This window comes from Kockiozyma suomiensis (assembly GCF_038497685.1).
Source record: "Kockiozyma suomiensis strain NRRL Y-17356 unplaced genomic scaffold V2V93scaffold_16, whole genome shotgun sequence".
Taxonomy (NCBI): Eukaryota; Fungi; Ascomycota; class Lipomycetes; order Lipomycetales; family Lipomycetaceae; genus Kockiozyma; species Kockiozyma suomiensis.
The window spans coordinates 62,420-78,177 of record NW_027117679.1 but is presented as its reverse complement, the minus strand read 5'-3'; the positions used below and the strand labels follow the sequence as shown (position 1 = coordinate 78,177).

At 42.4% G+C, this 15,758-nt stretch overlaps 10 protein-coding genes and 1 non-coding gene across 11 annotated transcripts; 5 read left to right on the top strand and 6 right to left on the bottom strand.

Moving 5' to 3' along the window:
• Nucleotides 1–42: 42 nt before the first annotated feature.
• On the bottom strand, nucleotides 43–141 carry V2V93DRAFT_t62. The gene has a single exon. It is a non-coding gene; the product is annotated as a tRNA-Leu (tRNA).
• Nucleotides 142–249: 108 nt separating this feature from the next.
• Nucleotides 250–2,428, bottom strand: V2V93DRAFT_375350 (FAD dependent oxidoreductase). The gene is made up of 3 exons (XM_066911478.1): nucleotides 2,032–2,428; nucleotides 1,656–1,963; nucleotides 250–1,601 (listed from the first exon to the last, which is right to left on the bottom strand). Exons 1-3 carry the CDS (start codon nucleotides 2,252–2,254, stop codon nucleotides 522–524), a joined length of 1,611 nt encoding a protein of 536 aa, XP_066763447.1. The 5' UTR covers nucleotides 2,255–2,428; the 3' UTR covers nucleotides 250–521.
• V2V93DRAFT_89967 (P-loop containing nucleoside triphosphate hydrolase protein) lies at nucleotides 2,395–4,510 on the top strand. The gene is made up of 3 exons (XM_066912820.1): nucleotides 2,395–2,873; nucleotides 2,943–3,100; nucleotides 3,157–4,510. Exons 1-3 carry the CDS (start codon nucleotides 2,619–2,621, stop codon nucleotides 4,481–4,483), a joined length of 1,740 nt encoding a protein of 579 aa, XP_066763446.1. The 5' UTR covers nucleotides 2,395–2,618; the 3' UTR covers nucleotides 4,484–4,510.
• A 49-nt stretch (nucleotides 4,511–4,559) lies between these two features.
• V2V93DRAFT_375345 (yeats family-domain-containing protein) lies at nucleotides 4,560–5,540 on the bottom strand. The gene is made up of 4 exons (XM_066911477.1): nucleotides 5,458–5,540; nucleotides 5,201–5,399; nucleotides 4,945–5,144; nucleotides 4,560–4,885 (listed from the first exon to the last, which is right to left on the bottom strand). The coding sequence occupies exons 1-4, from the start codon at nucleotides 5,476–5,478 to the stop codon at nucleotides 4,664–4,666; spliced, it is 642 nt and encodes a 213-aa protein (XP_066763445.1). The 5' UTR covers nucleotides 5,479–5,540; the 3' UTR covers nucleotides 4,560–4,663.
• Nucleotides 5,541–5,639: 99 nt separating this feature from the next.
• On the top strand, nucleotides 5,640–6,809 carry V2V93DRAFT_375343 (cytidine deaminase-like protein). The gene is made up of 8 exons (XM_066911476.1): nucleotides 5,640–5,696; nucleotides 5,755–5,855; nucleotides 5,922–5,948; nucleotides 6,010–6,074; nucleotides 6,130–6,210; nucleotides 6,268–6,346; nucleotides 6,406–6,515; nucleotides 6,587–6,809. The coding sequence occupies exons 2-8, from the start codon at nucleotides 5,807–5,809 to the stop codon at nucleotides 6,632–6,634; spliced, it is 459 nt and encodes a 152-aa protein (XP_066763444.1). The 5' UTR covers nucleotides 5,640–5,696; nucleotides 5,755–5,806; the 3' UTR covers nucleotides 6,635–6,809.
• Nucleotides 6,810–6,845: 36 nt separating this feature from the next.
• On the bottom strand, nucleotides 6,846–7,234 carry V2V93DRAFT_392689 (Rab5-interacting protein-domain-containing protein; the record flags this gene model as incomplete). The annotated part of the gene is made up of 2 exons (XM_066912483.1): nucleotides 6,846–7,106; nucleotides 7,166–7,234. 2 exons carry the CDS (start codon nucleotides 7,232–7,234, stop codon nucleotides 6,846–6,848), a joined length of 330 nt encoding a protein of 109 aa, XP_066763443.1.
• Nucleotides 7,235–7,339: 105 nt separating this feature from the next.
• V2V93DRAFT_375338 (uncharacterized protein) lies at nucleotides 7,340–8,705 on the top strand. The gene is made up of 4 exons (XM_066911475.1): nucleotides 7,340–7,633; nucleotides 7,698–7,764; nucleotides 7,824–7,960; nucleotides 8,013–8,705. The coding sequence occupies exons 1-4, from the start codon at nucleotides 7,501–7,503 to the stop codon at nucleotides 8,507–8,509; spliced, it is 834 nt and encodes a 277-aa protein (XP_066763442.1). The 5' UTR covers nucleotides 7,340–7,500; the 3' UTR covers nucleotides 8,510–8,705.
• A 114-nt stretch (nucleotides 8,706–8,819) lies between these two features.
• V2V93DRAFT_375334 (Arp2/3 complex, 34 kd subunit p34-Arc-domain-containing protein) lies at nucleotides 8,820–10,256 on the top strand. The gene is made up of 4 exons (XM_066911474.1): nucleotides 8,820–9,185; nucleotides 9,249–9,532; nucleotides 9,608–9,734; nucleotides 9,785–10,256. The coding sequence occupies exons 1-4, from the start codon at nucleotides 8,879–8,881 to the stop codon at nucleotides 10,006–10,008; spliced, it is 942 nt and encodes a 313-aa protein (XP_066763441.1). The 5' UTR covers nucleotides 8,820–8,878; the 3' UTR covers nucleotides 10,009–10,256.
• V2V93DRAFT_375333 (negative regulator of Ofd1/Enhancer of translation termination 1) lies at nucleotides 10,074–11,662 on the bottom strand. Its single transcript, XM_066911473.1, has 3 exons — nucleotides 11,393–11,662; nucleotides 10,507–11,339; nucleotides 10,074–10,448 (listed from the first exon to the last, which is right to left on the bottom strand). The coding sequence occupies exons 1-3, from the start codon at nucleotides 11,595–11,597 to the stop codon at nucleotides 10,143–10,145; spliced, it is 1,344 nt and encodes a 447-aa protein (XP_066763440.1). The 5' UTR covers nucleotides 11,598–11,662; the 3' UTR covers nucleotides 10,074–10,142.
• Nucleotides 11,663–11,799: 137 nt separating this feature from the next.
• On the bottom strand, nucleotides 11,800–13,611 carry V2V93DRAFT_388563 (putative diphthamide synthesis protein-domain-containing protein). The gene is made up of 2 exons (XM_066912333.1): nucleotides 13,204–13,611; nucleotides 11,800–13,144 (listed from the first exon to the last, which is right to left on the bottom strand). The coding sequence occupies exons 1-2, from the start codon at nucleotides 13,578–13,580 to the stop codon at nucleotides 11,905–11,907; spliced, it is 1,617 nt and encodes a 538-aa protein (XP_066763439.1). The 5' UTR covers nucleotides 13,581–13,611; the 3' UTR covers nucleotides 11,800–11,904.
• A 217-nt stretch (nucleotides 13,612–13,828) lies between these two features.
• Nucleotides 13,829–15,609, top strand: V2V93DRAFT_89809 (UbiA prenyltransferase family-domain-containing protein). The gene is made up of 2 exons (XM_066912819.1): nucleotides 13,829–14,130; nucleotides 14,191–15,609. The coding sequence occupies exons 1-2, from the start codon at nucleotides 13,945–13,947 to the stop codon at nucleotides 15,238–15,240; spliced, it is 1,236 nt and encodes a 411-aa protein (XP_066763438.1). The 5' UTR covers nucleotides 13,829–13,944; the 3' UTR covers nucleotides 15,241–15,609.
• Nucleotides 15,610–15,758: the final 149 nt, after the last annotated feature.

Genomic DNA, 15,758 nt, shown 5'->3' with positions numbered 1-15,758 from the left:
ATAGAAGCAAAATATAAAAGCAAAATATAAAAAAAAAATTATTGAGAGCGGTGAGGTTCGAACTCACGCCTCTTTCGAGACCAGCATTCACATTACAAAGTAACCTGAAGCGGGCGCCTTGGACCACTCGGCCACACTCCCATTTTAAGTCAAAATGAGGTAAAATCTATACATACCCTGTAATTCACCTCCCATTCTAGACTAGTAGTTTAATGATTATTGCATTATACAAAGATTTGAATTGCTAACTTCAGGAAAAATAAGTGTATTCTAGATCAATTAATTTTTTAATACATAATTGGATTATGACTTGATAAACACATCTCCATCAACTATCCCCATCAACTATCCCCATCCTTCATGAAATTACCCCCTAATACACATTACAAAACTTATCAGACGAACAACTTCAAATGCTAGAAAAAGACCAGATTAATTTAAATACTTGCTATGAAAGCTTGAAAAACAAAGATGAAAACTTTTTCTTCAAAAAAAGGGAAAAAAGACTGGCAATGCAATGTCTAGTATCCCCGCACAGATGCAATGATAGTACATAATCGACTCTCGCTAATCTCATAGCACGTAGGTAATTCCACTTCGTCATCCTTTATTACCTCTCTTTTAATAAAACTTTCAGACAAATCCGCAGACGAGTGATATTCAAAATCATATAGAAAATCAGCGTCTTCGCAAAGAATTTGTTTGACTAGACTTTTCGCTGAGAGGAAAATTCGCGGCATTCCGTGCCCTGTAAATCCAGCTATACAATATTCTTGACTCTGTTCGACAAACGAAGGAACTTTTCCGACAAGAGGAATTTCATCTGTGGAGAATCCCATGATTCCAGTCCATTGATTGACGATCTTATACTGTTTACTGTAAATCGCATTTCCTTCTTTTGATTGCGATACTGGAGACAGAAAACGGCCATTGTCAAAACATAACGTCTGTGTGAAAAAGCTTCGTAGATATAAATCGACATCGGCATCAATCTCTTCCTGTCCAGCTCTACTACTACTGAACGACTCATATCCGTTTCCGGTTCCAAATCTTCGACCTCCTCCAAGTACGAAATTTCCATTCGGTCGCTGAATAAGGTACTCTCCACCATTATTAAAGCTCATATTTGTAATATTGTGCAATGGATCGAGACTAAAAAACCTTCGATCTCCGAGCGGCTGAATCTCAATTACGTGTCCGCGAGTTGGCGTTACTAAAACGGTGTCCTTTGAAGTTTTCGTACTTTCAATAATATCTGAAGAGATTGACAGAAGACTGTCTAAATACGCATTTGTAGCGTGTACAATCTTGTTGGCAAGAATATCACCTTCCGAGGTAGTGATCTTGTACAAGAAAGACGATCGTTTAGGTGTAATTCGAAGGGTCGACATGTCAATGTCTTCGAATCCGTCAGAATCTGAATCGTGATGTGCGGTATTTCCGGTAAGAACGTTGCGAGTGATACTAGTGACGCGAGTATGAGTCTGAAGATTGAGTCCTGCAATGAGACTTTTTTCTAGGAGATGAGATACTAGTTTGACAGGCGAGATGGGTGATGCTGGGGACGCAATTGCTCCAAAACAACTTTGAATTCCGGTGATCTATTTCTTTTCATTAGCTTCCTCCTTTGCTTAAGTATACTCGTGAAATCTTACCCGTCGAGCCTCAGCGCGCATAAACACTCGCACATCATGTACATCACCACCAATATCTCTCATCAATGAAAGATTATAAAGCGCATCAGAAAACTCAGCTTGCGACATAAATACTCGCCATGATTCACCATTTTGATCACACTCGCAATCAATCCCTTCATCTTTTATTAATTGCAAGACAGACTCGAAATTACTTCGCTCGAATTTATTGTGTCTGACTGCTTCTTCGGGTCCAAATTTGGACATTATGTCACTGGCATAGCCAAAATAATCCGGTCTAAGATGTCCACCATTGCGTCCAGTAGCGCCTATCACATCATCATCAATTAAATCAGCACAAAGTTTGACAACCAAACACTTCTTCAAAGCGACCTACCGGAGCAAACATCACCTGCTTCGAGTAATGCAATTCGCATGCCAGGATACGCATTTAACGCATGGTACGCAACACTGACTCCACTAAGTCCGCCCCCGATGATGACCAGATCTGCTGTCTCGGGGAGAACGGCTGTAGAGCGCACGTTAGAGAGACTAGGCGGTGGGTCAAGCCATGCAGACTTCCTCGACGAAGTCGGGAAGATGGCTGCCCGAGCAGTCATTTTCCAGCAATGTGTCGAAAGAGCAGCAATGCAGTACACAACGTTGTATATGAGAAATAGCTAATAGCTAAGAGACAAAAGGCAAAAGTTGTGTGTCGACAAGTCGATACTTTAGTGTACAAGGCATTAGCAGAACTAAAAGCGATAAGGCCTTTCAGAAAGCGTCCTCGGGAACGGGTCCGGGTAACAAAGGTGCCAATGGGCAAACTCCCAATTCAAGTGGTTTAGGGCTTAAATAAGCTCAAAGCTTGGGACTTTTTTTCTGTTTGAAAAGAAAAATAAATTCTTTTGCCAGATCAACTGTTCACAGATACTTGCGTTTATTTCTTTGCTGACCTAATATCAAACGGAAAGATTAAAGAATATGAATGCCAAACGGAAAAATACCGAGTCAAATGAGGAGTCTGCTGACTCTATGACTTTTGAGTCTATGGGCCTCGATCAAAGATTACTGCAAGCGATATCGCGACTCCAGTTCTCTAAGCCAACGCCGGTTCAAGAGAAAGCGATCCCACTCGCTTTGGAAGGAAAGGATATACTTGCTAGAGCAAAGACTGGATCTGGAAAGACTGCCGCATATTCTATTCCTGTTATTGAGTCTCTTATTAGAATGAAAGAGGTAAGTAGATTCAATCATTAGCCAATATTTGATTTCGTCTGTTAATGCTTTTTTTTTGCTTGGGTTTAGAGTAAACCCGATGAGAAAGCGGTTAGAGCATTGATTTTAGTGCCGACTAGAGAGTTGGCAGAGCAGTGTTTACGACTGATTAATAATCTGTTGCCCTTTACTGGAAAGCTTATACGGGCTGTCAATATTGCGAACAATGTCGCAGAGTCGATTCAGAGGTATCAAGAAATAGAATCTGCTTGCTTGGAAAATACTAATGATTGACTTTTCATAGATCTTTACTAGCAGAATTACCCGAGATTGTGGTTAGCACGCCAGCACGAGTTCTCAGCAATCTCAACAATTCAAATATCTCAGTAAAAGGAATCACCCATATTGTCATTGACGAAGCCGATTTGATTATGTCATATGGCTACGAAGATGATTTAGCAAGTATAAAGAAACAGTTACCAAAAACATTGCAAGTGTTTTTAATGAGTGCGACGCTTACTGCTGACGTCAATACACTCAAGAGTATGCTTTGCCGGAATCCAGCGATTTTGACGCTGCATGAAGAAGAAAACGCGGACTCAGAAGGCGGAAAAATCGACCAGTTTATGGTCAAGTGCAGCGAATTTGACAAATTTTTGCTTGCCTATGTTATCTTCAAATTGGATCTAATTAAAGGAAAGACTATTGCTTTTGTCAATGATATAGACCGATGCTACCGATTAAAGCTTTTCTTGGAGCAATTTGGAATCCGCTCATGCGTGCTTAATTCAGACTTACCTGTTAACTCGAGGTTGCATGTCGTCGATCAATTTAACAAGAATATATACAGTCTACTCATCGCTACTGACGATGCAGATCAAATTGCTGCTGAAGAAATTGACATTGAATCTACGACCTCAAAGAAATCAAAGAGGAGAAAGCTTAAAGAAAGCGAGTATGGAGCATCTAGAGGAATTGATTTTCAGAATGTGTCTTGCGTTTTGAATTTTGATTTGCCGACTACTGCGCGTGCGTATACGCACCGAATTGGTCGCACTGGTCGCGCGGGAAACTCCGGTATGGCGCTCTCGTTTGTCGTTCCTTCTGATCAATGGGGGAAACATAAAGCATCGTCGCTAGAGACTGCAAAGCGCGATGAGAAGATTTTGGCTCGGATTCAAAATAATCAGCAGAAACAAAATGAGACGGAGATTAAACCGTACGTATTTGATATGAAACAAGTGGATGCGTTCAAATACCGAACCGAGGACGCTTTTCGGGCAGTTACAAAGACAGCGATTCGCGAAGCACGAATGAAGGAACTCAAGCAGGAAATGCTCGCAAGTGAAAAGTTAAAGAAGTATTTCCAAGATAATCCAGAAGAACTAGAACAATTACGGCATGATCGCGAACTACATTCGGTCAGAGTTCAAAGCCATTTGAAGCATATTCCAGATTATCTACTTCCTGAAGCTGGTCGGAATAGTCTGGTGAAGAATCTGGGATTTGTGGGTATGAAGAAGACTTCTGAGAATAGGATACGAAAGGCGAGATCGTTGCATCGGGGACGATCTAAGCCGAAGCGTGTTGATCCACTAAAGAGCTTTAAAGCCAAGAAAATTACGAAATAAGGCTGCCTATTCTTGTCAGATGCATGGATATATATGAGTTAGCTGTTCTCAAATTAGGATAGAACGAGAGAGAAAAAATTGTCACGGCAGTGTTGTGCATTAAAAAAGCATAGTATAATACAATAAATATCCATCAGAGACTCCAAATTCCCAAATTCAAAACCATAAAAAGAAAGCAAATTAACCAGAAAGCTGATTCTTCTCGTTTTGAAAGACCTGTATTTTCTCCATCTGTTTCTTGATATTCTCTTGTACGACGTTAATAGCTGCTGATAATCTGTCAAGCTCTTCATTTTCAGATTGAATACTAAATGGAACGCGTGCGGATTTCTTGGCTGGTAGTGCAGCGCCAGGAGTTTTTGTGAGTATCTCGAATAGGCTTTCAGTAGGTTCATTAAAGACCTATTCCAATATTAGTATAGCTTCTATAAATAAAACTCATAACAAAAAGAATTACATACAAATTCATCGTACTGTAAACTTGTGACAGTTGCGCCTTCGGCTTTTTGTTGTTCAGCTTCAGGACCGTAGGGATGTAATTTAAGATGATGATACATTGCCACATTCTTCTCGCTAGCTTCGGGGACGAAATATACGCGAATTGAAATTTCAAATTCACCCCATCCTGTTTCAGTGACTTCAAATGGTGGCTCCTCGATTGCTAAAGAGATAATAATCAGAAACTGAATATTTGCAGTTGTGAAAAGAAGCACATACAACGCGTGGCATTTGGATAGGTGTCGTGAAGTTTGAATACTACCCTTTTAATTATGTTCGACATATCTTCACCATTAACTCCTCGCAAGAAAATCGTCCAGGAATGTGTGTGATCGGGTGAAATATCAGGACCTCGCTGGTCTTCGCCCAGCGGCAGCGCAATGTTGCCATATATAAAGGGCCGGCATATTTGAAGATTCTGATAGTATCGTTAGCTTTCACAAAATTCTACCAGTAGTCTATATATTAAACCTCACTTTCAATCTTTTCGACGACATATTGGCATGAATATTGACGAGAGCTGATCCAGGATGCTGAGTATGTCTCGAGACTACAACAGTTTGTTTGCCGGCAGCTGAAAATCAGGGTGAATTTGATCCGGGTAACTTCCTTTTTTGAATTCAAGATGCGATAACATCTGCTGCTATATCTCGATTGATAAGTCTTAAATTGTGAAATCAGTCTGTGAATTTAAAGTAGTTCTTTTACTGGTACTGTATGCATATTACGCCTAGTTTTATTATTGTGCGATATAAAAATTAACTCGGCTTTAGACTTATTAGGATTCTATTACTCTTAACGCTGATAACGGAAAGTCAATTGACCATGAACGACGAACTCGGAATGCAAATTGCCTACGAAGAGGCGGTGAAGAGTAAATTTTTTGTGTTTTTTCCATTTCAATTTAAGTTGGACAAGTTATTAATTGCCACTGTAATAGGTTATGAAGAAGGTGGTATTCCAATTGGTATGTAATTAGCAGTGAGATTTGCGTCAAGATTAATTTCATATCTAATTCAATATTGCAGGAGCCGCGTTAATTTCTGCTGAAGGCGTAGTTCTTGGGCGTGGTCACAACGAGCGCATTCAAAAGGTCTTATACATATCTAATAGTATGCGTCCATCTCTGAGCTAATAGGTGAATATAGGATAACCCGATTCTTCACGCCGAGACGTCAGCTCTTATCAACGCTGGCCGAGTCGATGCAAAAGTCTACAAAACTGCTACGGTGAGTATTTATTTGAGAAATATGGTTGATGCTTGATTTTGATCTAATTTTGAGTAGATGTACTCGACGCTGGCATCATGCTTCATGTGCAGTGGTGCATGCATTTTATACGGCATCAACCGTGTCGTCATGGGAGGTACGTAAACTCGTGCGACAATCAGGAATAGCAATGAAAACTAAAGAGTCGACATTCAGAAAACCGAACTGTGCAAGGGGGCGAGGAACTTTTGATTTCAAAGGGCATCGAGTTGATTAACCTCAACGACGAAAAATGCTATCAATTGATGCAAAAGTTCATCAAAGAGGCAGGTTACCTTTTTTTCCTCTTCTTTAGAAATCTGCGGGCGATAGCTAATAATCTTTCTCATATGTTTAGAAGCCTCATGAGTGGCATCAGGCGCATCCGGAAGAGTTTGAAGGTTAAATCTTAGAAAAGATCATGTAGACTGCAATCAGTAATTTCTGCTGACGAGGATTGGGTAGTGTAGATAGCACGGTTTTGGAGTAAATAACAGTCAGAATCGTTGGAGCTAAAATCGCCGTCAAAATTAATGCATATCTATTTTCTGCGAAATCATATCTTCTCTCATATATCGTACACATCGAGTTGAAAAACTCACAATCTTAACAGATCATCAAGCATCGACCAACCCATAAAACATAGTCCATGTCAGCACAAAACTAGTGAGCCCAGTAAACGCATTTCCAGTCCACACATAACTCGACGACGTGAAATATTCCGACGGTTTGCCCTTTGCGAGTACCAAAAACATTAATAGACTAATGTATGTCGTTCCGGCAAAGTAGAAGAGAAATCCAATGTATGATTCTAATCCGAGGATTCCTGCCGCCACCCCAAAGATTGTTGAAGAAACACTCCGAATGTAGTATACGGCCTGGTTAAATCGTTAGTACTTGACGGAGACGGAATGGTAAATTACGTTCGAGGACCGACCTTTGTGTTTTGAGTCAGACTCTCAGTTGAGATTGGGGCGATTGCCAATTGCCGCTCTTTGCTATCCATTGGGTAGTAGTTGATACAGAAACGAGAAATATATGTGAGTCTGTTGTGTAATAACGCTGAATAGTGTGGGTGATGAATCGATTATAGCAGGAAAATTGAGGTAAGTTATATCTGAGCAATGACAGCGGCACAGAAAACCCAAATTGCAGCACGACTTAAATCAAATACTTTGGATTATTGCAGCCTTTCCAGCCAGATATAACTAACTCTCAACGCTGAACTATAAAGTAAATCTGTCTGCTTAGTTTATTCATGTTTAAAGAAGAATGCTTGAATCAGTGAATCCTGTAATCATCAGGATCGCAGGTTTATTAGCGATTTCATCAGTTACTATATACACTGCGTACTGGACTTCAAAGAAATGGACTCGCGAAATAGAGAATAGTACCGAATATTTCGGTATGCGATTTTATTATTTGACAATTAGGACTTTGATCATTTGGGTTAATCGATTTTTGGGCAGTGAATCATACGCAAGTCCGAGATGTTGCAATATTGTCGATTACCGGAAGCTACGCTCAAAAAGCAGAGTACGTTTATAAAATTCAAAATATTGTTCCCAGAGCAAAGATGTTAAAAATACTTATAGAGCACAGAACATTTTCATATCGAGCGCATTCAAGTTAGATTCATTTGTGCAACATTTGCAAGGTCTGATGGTTGGACCGAGCAGAAAGCAACGATTAGAAGCAGTCAGGATCATGAGTTTGATGGTGACAAAGTCAAGTAAGTATTTTCTGAGCTTCGTTTCAGTATATATTCTAATCGTCTACTATAGACGAGATGAGAGATGCCGCCTTGCAAACATGTACAATGGACACTCTACTTTCGATAGAAGCAGCTTTACTCTCCACACTTCCCAACCGCCAACACCAAGAAGAAGACATCGAGTTACGCAGAGAATCAATCGCTCTATACAACCAATACCTTCATTTTTTCAGAACTCAGACGCTAATTCATATCAACAACGGAAATCTACTTGCCAATTATTTCTCCGAATACATTGATTGCGAACGAGAATATCCTGATATCCTAGTGCCTCTTAGGATGCTAAGTGATCTAGAGCTTTTTGAAGAAAGTGATGAGCAGATGTTTACTCTTATGAGGACCTTACTTGAATGCAAAGCGTATATTCAGTTGATTGATACTTATAGGGAGTTTAGACAGGCTTGGTGGCCGGTTATGAGAAGCAGATCGGCTTCACGGAATGACTATCTCGACGACGAGGAGCGATTGCAGGATAACATTACAATTGTCTTGAATCAGTATATCTAAAGCCTCACAGAGAATTGAATATTGAGCTGGAATGGGTTGATTCGAGGGGCAGTATCCGGGTGGTCTAGTAACGAACATAGCATTTGAGGGCGTATGATTAGATTGGATTTGTTTAGGAGTTTCTTTTTTTTCTCTGAATCGCGTTATTTACACTCATATGTATGAACTATATTAGAAAAATCAGCACTAATAAAAGTACATTATGTATGTATAAAAATATACCGATGTGAAATGTAAGCGCAGGGCCTTGTGCCACAGATCATTGCGTGGCTGTACCTTCCGTGGCCCCCGACGACTCTGAACAGCCCAGCGCAGCGATTCAGCTCCCATCGCCAGCACCACCCCGCACAATTGAATCAAAATTCACCAATGCTGCTACTCCAATATCATAATATTCTTATCCAATCGATTCTGCAAGAGCGATTCGCGCCAGATACGCAACCAGCAAATATCGACCAAGTCATCTCTGACTTTGACAATGTCACGTACCATGTCTCGACTCCCGAGAGTAAGACCAAGATCCTGATATCACTATCGATTAGATGCTTTAAGGACTTGGAAAAGTATGGTGCGACGGCATTGTTGAAGAGAGAGTATGGGGAATATGTTGTGCAGCCGGAAAATGGATATGATTTCTCAATTGTGGTTGACCTCGAGAACTTGCCGTCCAGCCAGGGTAAGTAATATCAATTGACTAGCAACAAAAAAATCTGACGCTTATCTTTTGTATGATATATAGAAGAGAAAGAGCTGCTTATTCAAAAGATTGCACTCTTGAAACGCAACGCCATGGCAGCGCCATTCGAAAAAGCATTCGGTCAATTCGACGAATTAGCAGCCGAAGCCGCCAAAAATTCTTTGGATCTATCGGTCCCTGAGGATAGTGGAGCGGAAGTGATGGCAGTTCATTACCGTGAAGAAGAGTCGTTTTTTATTCGTGCTTCGCATGATCGTGTTACTGTTATCTTTTCGATCTTGTTTAGAGAGGATACTGATCGGGTTTTTGGAAAGGTGTTTCTGCAGGTATGTTTATAATCCCTCTTATTTCAAAATACAATACGCTTTTAGAGTATATGCTAATTGAGTTGATTTGTTTAGGAATTTGTTGATGCTCGACGACGATCGATTCAGAATGCTCCTCAAGTACTCTACTCCAGCAAAGAACCTCCTCTCGAGATTCGCAACATCGCCGGCGTGAAAGAAGACGTCGGCTATGTCACATTCGGTAACCATTTCTCATTAATTTGCTATTTGATGAAGCTAATATTGTAATAGTTCTCTTCCCGCGACATATCTCGCGCGACAGACGAGAAGGATGTATCAGCCATATTCAGATTTTCCGGGATTATTTCCATTATCACATTAAATGCTCAAAAGCGTATATGCATTCACGAATGCGATTCCGTGTAGCTGAATTTTTGAAAGTTCTCAATCGGGCAAAGCCAGAGGCTGTTGAAGAGAAGAAGACCGCTTCTGGACGCCGATTTGGAGCTCGTTAGGAGATAAAGTAGATTGTGTTTTTAGAGTTGCCTGAATTGATGTATATGAGATGGTTTTTATTTACGAGTTATCTCATTCTTTATTATTATCATTAGTAGCCGTTTTTTAGACTCTCTACGTAATATACAAAACATCAATCCTCATCCTCAGAATCGAAATCAGGAACCCCATCTTCATCATCAAGATCAACGACTTCATCCTCGCTATCGTATTCCAAGAATGCAGCTTCAACTTCACTATCATTAAGATCTTGCTCGTCGTCGTCATCGTCGTCGTCGCCGTCATGTTCGCCCTTTAATTCACTAATCATCTCAGAGTAATCGCCAACGCCCAGATCTTGAGCTTTTTCCAGACGCACGATAGCTTGCTCGTAAAGGGATTCTTGCTCTTTTTCATCGTCCGTTAAAAGGTTTCCTAGTGATACCTGAGCTTCGGCAATCTGTTGAACCAAATTAGCATGAAATTTCCTCTTCTTATCAAAAGGGTTGAATGCTTACCAGAACGAGAATTTGTCTGTCAGCCGAGCTTTCATACTCAAGTAACAATAATAGCGCCTTTCTCAAAAACTCCTGTGCACTGGCTAACGCCTCCTCTTCTTCATTTCTACTTTCTTCACTAGAATCATCACTTTCAAATCTCATTTCGCTGATTGCAAGATAGGGATTCGCTCTCGCCAAATAGAGTTCACCTAGGATCCGTTTAAGAATTGACAACGACGGATTTAGTGAGAGTTCGGTTTGAAGATGAGTTTCAATCCATGTGTAGTATTCTGGACACCTCGCGGATATGAATTCTGTCTCGAGTGTTGTTTCAAAGACTTTGGACATGCGGGTTAGAATTCTTAAAAGTCGATCGTCGGTTACTTCAGTCTGACTTGATTTTTCTTCAATATTTAAAGTGGTGAATAAATCATGCGCTTTATCGTAGTCGTTTATTGCGCTTTGGATAGAATATATGCAACCTTCAACATCCTTCGATGATTTTGAAGAATGCTTAAGTTTGAGCTCGACAAGAGAGAGAAATGTTTCGCATCGCAAAGCGAGTAGATCTATCGACTTCGGATAGGTCTCCAAAGCAATCTCAGCTCGCTCAATCGCTGCCAAAAGGAAATCCTCGGGTGAGTCAGTAGTTCCTGACGAAGACGAGGCCACTGATTCTTCTGGGATTGTCTTATTGTGCGGTTTCGAGGATTTCTTCTTTTTTGCAAACACAGAGAGCATAGATAGGGATTCGGCGTATACTTTGTGAAATTTCGGAGGTAGCGGCTGACTTGCATTTCGTAGTTGTCGATCACATTCATGTACGATCGCATGTAGCAACTTTGGACTTTCTGAAACCACAAAATCAATAAGATCATCCGAATATAAATAAAAAAAAACATACCACGAGTAGAATTTATATAAGTTGAATATAAAGCGTATAACTGACCAAGCTCATCATCAGCATCCACGTCCTCCGCAATCTCGACGGTTTCTTGCTGGTCGTCGACAGCTACTTTGCTGGAAGTTCTGATTGAAGAGGACGAATCGTCGACTCTTTTCCGCTTTGATGATTTAGCCAGACCTTGTGGTCTTCGTTTTGCTGGCATTTTTAGGTATATTTGAGACTTTTCCTTTGTAGATGTCTGCACAAAGAGCAAGAACGAGTCTACTTCAGAACTAGTTATGACGCAAAACTTTTTTTAGTTCTGCTGTCGCTTTGAGTGAGCCGCAGCCATTTGATACCCTTTTTGGCATCTCATCATGGCATAACATTAACAAAACATTTATCACTAGACTACAATTAGTTACTGTCATTTCAGTCATATTCATATTTTACAGAATAAATTATATATACAAAAAAAAGCAATTTAAACTCCGAAACCAGGTGCACATTAAATCGAATGCAAGTAAGATCTAAACATCGGGATTAACATACCCTCTAGCAATCCCACTTCTCCCTTCTTCAAGCTTCGCACCTTCAGCCTCAGCCTCTTCTTTTTTCTCTTCATCAGTCTCGTCATTAAAATCAGAACCTAATCCTCTCCAGAATGCTCTTGTCTGTAAATAAGCTGCCGCTGTTGAATAATGAGCTGATCCACGCGTACTCAGTTGTCCGGCATTCCCGTTTGTCGAAATAATCGCCGAATCGCTAGGCTTTGTACCTTCAATCTCGACATCAACGTGCTGTTTTCGAGTTTTTAAACTTTGAAATAATGGGCGGGAGGACACATAACGTCCTGTAACGGGATCGAATTCCGGAGCTTCATCTTCATCTTCAGCTTGCGTCTCATCTTGATCAGATTGCTCTTGCTCGTCGTCATCATCCTTCATACTAAGCACTCTATCGAACTCCAACATCCATTCTCCACCAGACCACTCGACTTGCTTCTTCAGCGCCAGCTTCAACTCGAATGGCGTAACGATAGGCTTGAAATACTCCCCATATCTATCTATGATAATTCCTCCGCGTGCGCATCCAACGATAACCCACACATCGACAACGTCAAAATTGGCAAGCTTCGCAACATTAGGTTTACCAACTGCAATCACGTAATGTTTCTTGCCTGCATTGCGAATAGCGGATTTTAGAGAATCGATAAGCTGCGACGACGAACGTAGAGAGAGTGTATTCACTAAAATTCCGATGGTCGATGCCGAGCGCGCTGTCATCATCGTCTGATATCGTCGCGCCAGTGGCGTTGAGACGGAAGAAGCCGGCGCTGAGGTTACAGGATCGATTATTATGGGCTTGCGATCGGACGGGAAGAGCGTGTTGAGGTGTAAATGGGCGGCGGGTGGAAGAGTGCCGATGTGGATTAAAATATAGTCTGATAGAGAGGCTCGGAGCGGTGGATGCGCTCTATGTGGAATTTCTGATCTCTCGGTGTGCGTTGAGGATGCCAACGAGGAGGGAACGATTAACTCCTGAGGCGCATTATCCTCAGAAGCGGCAAATGCTGGGACTGTAGTCAGCAAGTTTGGATACTCGCAGAGAAGAGATTTTAGTGGTCCAAGATATGCCTGATATGGCGTTTCAGAAACTAGTAAAACGTGAGCGGATTTGTCGGGAACCTGGGATCGAAATGTCGAGGCCACAGCATCGATATCAAGATCCTCTTCTCCAAAGACATAGATCACCGGCGTCGCAATGACCCTATCATGCAAGTTAATGCTCTGCAGCTTAAGGACAAATAAATTTTTCCCTTCACTTACGGACTCAAACAAGCCGTTCCTATATGAACAACTGCATCAGCACCTACATGCTGCGCAGCAATCTCATCCACACAGCACTCTGAATAACTCGTATCGCCCAGCACATACACTTCAACCTCTCTCTCTTTCTCTGTCTCATCCACACGTTGCAGCTCCTCGCTTAGAACTCTAGCGAAAACAGTAGAATGCGCGAGCAAGCCATCTGGAAACTGAAGCGCGACTCTAGTGTATTTGCCACGCTTTATCTGCACCGCCAGCTCAGGCAGATGGTATTTCTTGGAGATCTCGGCGCGAGGTGGCGGCGTTGTCTCGGTTTTGGCGACGACTTTGTAGTACTCTGGTTCAGACGAAAGTACGGGCGCCGCTACAGTACCCATCCTTAATATTCAAGCAGATACAATTATAAAGACAACTGATTGATAATTCAAATTTTTTTATATGTTCCACGCACGTGATGATTGAGCCGCAAGAGTACTACAAACTCCATAATTACATAAGCGAGGTTTGAAGTGCGGCGACGCGGGAATGAAAAAAAAGAGTATGTTCCGATTGGATTTGATGATAAATTATTTGATGATTTGAGTACTCTATATTGTTTATAGCTCTTAATTTGAAGAGGTATATAGAATAGAGAGAGTCAATCAATTTATTAATTCCAGCAGAGAAGAATCAAATTGTTGAGTATGCAAAACTAGAAAGAGATATTAGTCCTTTCCACGTCTACTTCCAACCAAGACAGAGATGCAGAGTATATTACACAGCTACTGTCGAGTACAATGTTTGCGGCCAATAGGTACCTCAAAAATTTCAATTAGGTGGCTGGATAGCAGTAGGAATCGAGGATATGCTAGTGCAACTAGTCTTACTGATTTTTTCCGGTCAAATGGCGAGCTTACACGGTCGACATCAAGACGACGAGGTGTTCGTGTATGTTTTACTCTTACTGTGTTATCGCTTTTACTGCTAAATAGGTGCTAATTTATATAGCACTCGTCATTCACTCCAGAAGCACTATGCCATCCTCCAGCACAAGCAACCCCACGTCGACCACCATCCGTCGTGTCGTTATACACGCAACTCGGGAAACCGCGTCTGACGGCTCTAATTGTATTAAGCACAATGTCAGCGTATGCCATAACTCCCGAATCAGCAATCATCTCTACATTCTCCACTCAGCCGTTGTCGTCTTTAGCCACCTTATTCTTTCTGACTGCAGGCACGACGCTAACTTCTGCCTGTGCAAATGCGTTGAATATGGCGCGCGAGCCAGAATTCGACGGGATGATGGCGCGCACTCGCACGCGGCCCATTGTCCGCGGTCTAGTATCTACGCGCCAGGCTGTTTTTTTTGCCGCTGCTGCAGGTACGGTTGGAGCCGTGTTGCTGCTGTATGGCGTTAATGAGGAGGTAGCTGCGCTAGCGGTCTTTAACATTGGCCTCTACGCGGGATTATATACGTCCATGAAGCGCACCTCGATACTGAATACCTGGGTCGGCGCTGTCGTGGGCGCAATTCCTCCACTAATGGGCTGGAGCGCCGCCGGTGGATCGCTGGATGATCCCGGCGCGTGGTGTCTTGCCGGTTTACTCTACGCGTGGCAGTTCCCGCACTTCAACGCCCTGTCATACAACATCCGCGACGAGTACAGGAAAGCCGGATATCGAATGACGGCGTGGGTGAATCCGGCGCTGAATGCGCGCGTGTCGTTGCGCTATTCGGTCGCGATGATTCCGCTCTGCGTCGGCCTATGGTATTACGGAGTTACGGATGTGGGTTTTGTAGTCGACAGTACGGCCGTGAATGCGTGGCTTGTGGTGAGCGCTGCGCAGTTCTGGCGCGACTGCCGCAAGGTCGATGCCGCAGGGCTGGGCAAGAGTGCGGCGGCGAGCGCGAGTGCGCGACGGCTGTTTTGGGCGAGTATTATGCAATTGCCCGCGGTGCTTGTGCTGGCGATGGTGCACAAGGCAGGCGTGTGGCAGGGACTGTACGAGTATTGGCGGCAGTGGAGAGGTATGAACGAGGAGCAGAGTATTTAGCGCGGGAGTATCGATACGAAGCAATGTAAATATACCGATATCCGCAACGCCGGTTCCAGACTGTCCATCAGCTTTTTTTTTTAATTAAAGCAAGAGCAGAAAGACAAAGCGATTGTACGTGGCAATTGCAAACTAATGATTTTTCCAAGAGTAAGAAACAGGTTTTATGCGCGCCTCCACTGCGCCAGTCGGCTCGTTGCGCAGCCATGCTGCAGCCACTCGCCTTTTCACCTGGCTCATTTCAGGCAGATGGTAATAGTAATAGTAATAGTAGTAGTAGGTAAAAGCAGATGTATATTAAGCCAGGCCTCGGCCTTCATGTCTGATATTTAAATTATCCTCATCATGTCGCCTCGACAGCATCGGCACAGGCAAGTGCGAAAACGAGAAGTTGCCTACGTCTAGTAATTCCTACGCACCATCGTCTTCCTCTCTGCTCTTTATCTGCCTCTGCTCTGCTCTGACCCGACGCAGCTAGTCCCAACTTACCGTCTCTTGTCACATACCAGCCCTGTCAA